The sequence below is a fragment of the Vombatus ursinus genome, unplaced genomic scaffold (assembly GCF_900497805.2).
Source record: "Vombatus ursinus unplaced genomic scaffold, bare-nosed wombat genome assembly UNPS02005954.1, whole genome shotgun sequence".
Taxonomy (NCBI): Eukaryota; Metazoa; Chordata; class Mammalia; order Diprotodontia; family Vombatidae; genus Vombatus; species Vombatus ursinus.
Window position 1 is genome coordinate 1 of NW_020945732.1, and position 6,990 is coordinate 6,990.

General features: G+C 40.3%; 1 protein-coding gene across 1 annotated transcript; it reads left to right on the forward strand.

Moving 5' to 3' along the window:
- Positions 1-4,874: 4,874 nt before the first annotated feature.
- Positions 4,875-5,148, forward strand: LOC114032916 (biogenesis of lysosome-related organelles complex 1 subunit 2-like; the record flags this gene model as incomplete). The annotated part of the gene is made up of 1 exon (XM_027848374.1): positions 4,875-5,148. A coding segment is annotated over one exon (274 nt), but the record flags the coding sequence as incomplete, so codon positions are not given.
- Positions 5,149-6,990: the final 1,842 nt, after the last annotated feature.

Below are 6,990 nucleotides of genomic sequence, written 5' to 3' on the forward strand. Positions count from 1 at the left end.
GAACTTTTCCAAACAAAATTTAAGGTGGCCTATCTTCTTTCTGGTTAAGGGATTTCAGCTTCCTGCTCGGTGTCAGTCAGAGAGAGAGAGAGAGAGAGAGAGAGAGACTAAGAGATTTAAAGATATGGAAATGAATAAACATTTATTTTGGCACTTAATACATGCCAGGGACTGTACAAAGTCCTCAGAATACAAGTACAAGCAAATATGGTAATCTCTGCCCTAATAAGGGAAGACAACACATATAGCTAGAGTTGGAAAGAATGAGATGAGTAATGACAAGGAGATGTGTGGAAAGTGGTGTGTTAGACCCAAGACCAGGAATAAATAAGGGGAAAGCTCACAATCGGAGCCTCATTTGACCATCACAACAATCATGTAAGGCAGATGTTAGTAACCCCATTTTACAGATGATAAAATTACGAGAAGTTAAATTATTTGCTCAGGGTCATAGAACTAGTAAGTGTTTAAGGAAAGATTCAAACTCAGATTTTCCTGACTCCAAGTCTAGCACTTTATCTACTATGTATTTCCTATAAAATTTCCCTACTAAGGTTCCACACTTTTTATATCTCTGCACTGTATCATCCTTAGCCCACTCGAGCTAGCCAGGAGGTCTCATCCCCAAGAGCATGGATCACCACAATTTGTGTTGAAAGCTAAATAGACTTCAGCCCATAGGCTAAACACCCCTAGATTTGTAAGGACTTTGGGGGAATGGAATACTTTTTGACTACAGGATCAGACTTGACTATTCCAAATGTTGCCTTCAATGATGCTGAGGCAGACAGAGAAGAAAGAATGTGAGTGATTATAGATAGGGGTAATTACTACTGCCCAACTCTATCAGTATTACACCTGGTAACTAAGGGGATGATAGTGGAATGAGGACAAATTGTGTAATAGTGATGTGTAGGGTGAGGTTGGTGACAGCTGTGGGAGGCTAGAGAGGATAAATAAATAGGGGAATGAATTACTGAGTTCATAAGTGGTTCCTCCTAAAACTATGCTTCTATGAACAATATTTTCTCAATCCCTCCCAACAAGAATGGACTTCCTGAGCCCATGGGGTAGTGATTACCCATCTCACTGGATATGCTCAAGCAAAGGCTGATCATGTACTTAACAGAAATGTTGTAGAGGAAATCCAAGTTAATATAATTAGAACTTGATGATCTATGGGGTCCCTTTTAGTTCTGGAATTCTGTTCTATTCTGTGTTGTGTTATTTATGACTTTGTTACCCTCTGGTATTTACTATTTGTGTGGATTTAGGCAAGTCACCTCATTTTATTGGGGGGAACATTTTTCCCATCTGCAAAATGAATGAGTTGTACCAGATGCAGGGCTATATAGTAGAAAGTGTATTACACCTGGATTCAGAAGACCTGGGTTCAAATCCCAACTCTGACATATATTACCTGTATGAATTTAGGTGAGTCTCTTAACCTCTCTTTACCTCAATTTCCTTTGTGTAAAAAATTGGGAGTTTGAATTAGATGATCTCTGATTCCCTTTCAGCTCTACATTTAGGATGTTCTAATATCTAAGATCCTTTTCAGCTTGAAGTCCTAAGTTCACATGATACTTTTATCATGACCTCACTTAAAAGGAAGTGTTGCAAATAATTTCTAACTATTACAATTTCTAACCATTCTAACTATTCTAATTAACTAACCAATAATCCTTTGGTCTCCATCTTGGTCTGCTCATTTGAATAGCAGATAGGGTTGTACAGTTCCTGCTTCCCCATTCCCATAGTTAGCCCATATATTCCTTTCAGAATCTAAAGGGAACATCATTAACATATCTCAGTTTGCCAATAGAAGGAAGCTGTGCAGAGTCAACAGCCACCTATTATCCCCTCAGGCTTATTCTGCCCTTGACTCTGTTTTCCTGGAATCTTTGAACTGGCTTTGGCATTTTTGACCTCCATCCTTGGTTGCTCCCTTACCATAACGTTCTCAGCCTGTGCTCCTGTTATGATCTTCAGCACCAGCCTTCTAGGTATTAACTGAAAGAAACATCCTGTCCCTATTGTGGCATCTCACCTCTCACCCTCCTCCAGGTCCTACCTGTCAATTGCTCCCCTACTGCAAGGGCTTACCTCTGCAGTTTCCCATTAACCCCTAAATTGCTGCAACTCAATGACAGGACATAACAATAGTAGCTAGTCTTTAGCCTAGCCAGCCTAACTCAGAGATTTTTAGAATCGTTATTCAAAGAACCACTCATCTGGCAAGGCTTTTTGCCTGACATTCAATTTATAGTATCTGATCTTGTTAGCCAAGCCATCCTACAGGTCTTAACTACTGATTGGCAAGTGAGTAGAAAGCCACATAGACTCTCCATACTCCATCTCTTGGCTACAGGCATTTTCATTGGCTGTCCCTCATTTTCACTGGCTGTCCCAACTGTTCACAGGCAGTTTCACTGCCTGAAACTCTCTCCCTCCTATCTCTGCGTCCTGGCTTCCCTGGTTTCCTTCCAGTCTCAGCTAAAGTCTTTGCTCCTACAAGAAGCTTTTCCCAGTCCATCATCTTAGTACCTTCCCTCTGAGAATACCTCCAGTTCATTTCATCTATGTCTTGTTTATAAGCGGCAATTTGCATATTGTCTCCTCCATTAGAATGCAAGCTCCTTGAGAGCAGGGACTGTCTTTTCCCTTTTTTTGTCTCGACAGTGCTAAGCATAGGACCTAGAACATAGTAAGTACTTAATGAATGCCCTGTTAACTGACTGACATACTGACTGATATGCCTAGAGCCTGGGCCTGTGGACTTTAATTAATAGAAGATGGCAATATAACTGAGAATCAGTGGCCTGTCATTCCTAAACAACTTCAAGTCAGACCCTTCAAGAGGAAATTGGTCCCTAACTTGCCATTGTTAGAGCAAATGAATGTTTCCCTATTCTCTACTCTACAATAGACAGGAATACCCTTGAAAACCATTGGGAAGCTTCTGCAGTGACTGGAAATACACTACACTCCAATGCACAGAGTAGAATGAATATGTCTCTAAAACAGTGGGCTCTGCTGGGATATTTCTGAAGGTTGTAATCAGTGTATGAAATATGCCACATGGTAATAGATTGCACAGGAAATCACTTTTGCATGAAGGTCACCTATAACCCAGTCAAATTGTCTGCACACTAATTTTATGTTTCAAGAGCACTATGTTTCGAACATAGATTAAGAAACTACCTTCTAAGTGTGAGCAATGGGGGTTTACAAAGCTGTGAAATAGAGAAATGAGATAATGTACATGAAAGCACTTTTAAAAGGATATATCACTATGCAAATGCAAGCAATTGTAAATTATTTCAGAGATGGAAATTGGTGCTAAATGCAGTACAGTGACTGACTCCATAAAGGCTGCCATGTTTCTCTCTCCTCTTTAAAGTCTACCCTATCAGCTTTTTTTCCTTCCTGCTCTTCTCACTACTAACTTTATTATTGAGCACCTGATGTCCTAAGGGCCGAGCCCATGTCTAGAACTACCTCCCTTAAGAAGATACTAACAGGGGCAGCTAGGTGGCACAGTGGATACAGCACCGGCCCTGAAGTCAGGAGGACCTGAGTTCAAATCCGGCCTCAGACCAAACACTTGACACTTACTAGCTGTGTGACCCTGGGCAAGTCACTTAACCCCAGTTGCCCAAAAAAAAAACCAAAAACAAAAACAAAAAACACAAAGAAGACACTGACAACTGTGGTTCTCAGTGCACCTGAGGCAGCCACATGGCAGGCAGACCAGGCCCAACATCAAGAATGTTTGAAAGAGAACGTGAGCAATGATGATCCATCTTACTGATCTAGCTTAGACTCACATGAGTGGTCCTGTGAAACTGAGCTCAATCCTCCAACCCAAGGGAAAGGGATTTAGATAGCAGACTTTAGGTTTTAATGCACCTGGGCTGTGGGGTATAGACTAGTTTCTGAACACCAGCAATGGAAGCCTTATTTCTCCTTGCTATTATATGTTTGTATGTACACCCACACCCACACACACACACACACGCCTACAGGCAGCTCCAATGTGAGAGACAGATTGATTCATTCCTCATAGTTATTTGCTGAAGCTACTGTCTTCCTGCCCTCTGCAGCTGAACTGTACTGCTTCCTTTGCTGTGCTAAAAAGGAGTATTGCTAATCACATCATACAATGTTCTGGTCAGACCACATTTTTAAGAGCAACATTAACAAATTAAAGCATAACCAGAGTTTTCATTTTAATTTCTGTAATTATTAGTGATTTAGGACCTTTTTAATACAGCTATAAATAGTTTTCTTCCTCTGAAAAGTGTCTGTTCATATCCTTTGACATTTTATCAATTACAACATCTCTGAAGTTCCATCTCACACTCATCAAATTGGCAACATTGATTTAAAAAAAAGGAAGAAAGAAAGAAAAAGGAAAATGACAAATGATGGAGAGGCTATGAGAAAACAGATTCTTTAAAGCACTATTGGTGGAGCAGTGAACTGACCCAGCCATTCTGGAAAGCAATTTGTTAGCTATGCCCAAAACTTTATTAAGCTGGTGATACCATTTAACCCAGCAATACCACTATATCAAGTCTTTAAAAGTGATTGAAGAAAGAGGAAAAATATTTAAAGCAGCTCTTTATGATAGTGCCTAAGAATTCAAAACTGGGGACATGCCCATCAATTGGGGAATGACTGAACAAGTTATGGTATGGATATGATGGAATACTATAACGCTATAAGAAATGATGGCCCCTCCCCTTACTTCCTGCTCTGACTCTTCACCCTTTCCTTTTTCTCTCCTTCCCTCCCCTCCTCTCTTCTTGCTGTTCCCCTCCCTCCCCCTTCTCCTCCCCTCCATCCTTTCTTCTTTCTCCTTTCCCCAGCCTAGAGGATGCTGTGGTGGAGACAGCCGAGGAGGCCACGGAGCCGGACATCATGGGGCTGTGTCAGGAGCTGACAGCTACCAGTGAAGACTATAAACTTCTGGAAAATATGAACCAACTGACTAGCCTGAAGTATCTAGAAATGAAAAATATTGCAGTAAACATAAGTAGAAACCTAAAGGACTCAAACCAGAAATCTGCAGCACTTCAGCCTTATCTGCATCAGATCACTTTAACTGAGGAGCAAGTAGTAGCTCTTGAGCAGGCAGCTTAGAAGTTGGATGCATATTCAAAGAAACTAGAAGCAAAGTACAAGAAGTTAGAGAGGTGATGAAAGAATTTTTTAGCATAAAGACTCTAACTGTAAGAATGATTCATAAGAGCGGAAATAAGTGGGATGGAACTTATCATTATGCTTCAATTCCTAAAAGGAAGCAGTGCTGCTCATCCAAGGAGAATCCCAGCCCCCACCTCTGATTGGGTGTGTTACTTTGGCCACCTCTCGATGTTTCCTAAACCTGTAGCCCCTGAAACCTCATCTTACCATGTGCTTCATTGCGTGCCCTGGACCAAGGCTCAGAAATCAGGATCAACCCCATCTAGAGCAGACACAGAGGAGAGGCTCTCATCTCCCTGTCTCCTCCCTTCTTCCCTCTCCCCTAGAGCTCCATCTTGGACTCTATTATGAACGTGTCCCCCACCCCCTTCATAACCTGTTCTTTAACTTAAATAATAAATGCCGACTTACGAAAAAAAAAGAAATGATGAAGGGGATGTTTTAAGAAAAACCTGGCAAGACTTGTATAAACTGATGTAGAGTGAAGTAAGCAGAACCAAGAGAATAATTTATGCAATACCAACCTTATTGTAAAGGCAAACAATTTTGAAAAACTTTAGAACTCTAGATCAACACAATGACCAACAACAATTCCTTCGGACTTATGATGAAGCATACTACCCACTTCCTGACAGAGAGGCGATAGACTCAAAGCAAAAATTGAAGACATATTTTTGTTTGATTTAGCCATTGGGATAATTTGTTTTGCTTGACTATGTAGATTTTTATTGAGACTTTTGTTTTTATTTATTTTTTAATGGGAATGAGGAGAAGCAGACAGATCTGGGAAGGAGAGAAAAAATGTGTTAATTTTTTTTAAAGTTTAAGCCATTAAAAAGGGAAGAAGTTGACTAAGGCTTTCCCTGCTATTATCATAAGAGGTAATGGCAAGTCAGGAAGGCAAACCATGTACAATTATAGATTTAGAGCTAAAAGCAATCTCAGAAAACATCTAATCTAATGCTCTCATTTTACAAATGAGGAAACTAAGGCCCTAGAAATTAAGTGACTTGCCTACATCGTATAGATAACAGATCTGAGGTTGAAACTCAGGTCTCTTCTGGCTCCAAATTGTGTCAGTTATTTTTCTATTTTTCTTTGCTCCTCCTCTCAATTATTAAAGATGCCATTCCTCTACACTAATAAGTACTTACATCAAAGTACTTGTAGGGGGAATATAGGCACTTTGAGTGAAGAAGACAGGGACAGTTACCCTCAGAGCTTTACATAGCAATTATGACTTTAGACAGCAATTCATTTGAGGAGGAGAAAGGAAGAGGGAATATAGGGAAACCACTGGTGGTAGTAGATGGATGTAGTGGATATCTGCACAGGACGTTAACTGGAGTGTGGCCGCAGTGAGGGAATGAAATGAGCTATATCTAGAAGTTTCCCATTTTAACCATTATGTGGTAATTATTTTTGCCAACTAGGTACAAAGCTTGGTTGTTTTGTGCTATCAAAAGAGTGTAAGTGCAATTAGCACACCCAAAATTTTAGTGCCCTTAAGCAAAGCTCCAATGGCTCCAACTTAGTTATGGCTCTAGTGACCAGAAACCATTATCAAGCTACAAACTGGCTGTTATTAGTTGAAGCTCAACAATCTAGAACTTCAGAACAGTAATGCACACTATCACTCTCTTCTTGGCTCTTTACTAGACTACTTTTTTTTGGAGGCACAGTACAGGCACCTGTTTTCTTCCCATTTGGACTACAGCACTTTTCCCCTATTCACTTAAGTATGATTTTTACTTATATGGCCCTATGAACAAGTTAATC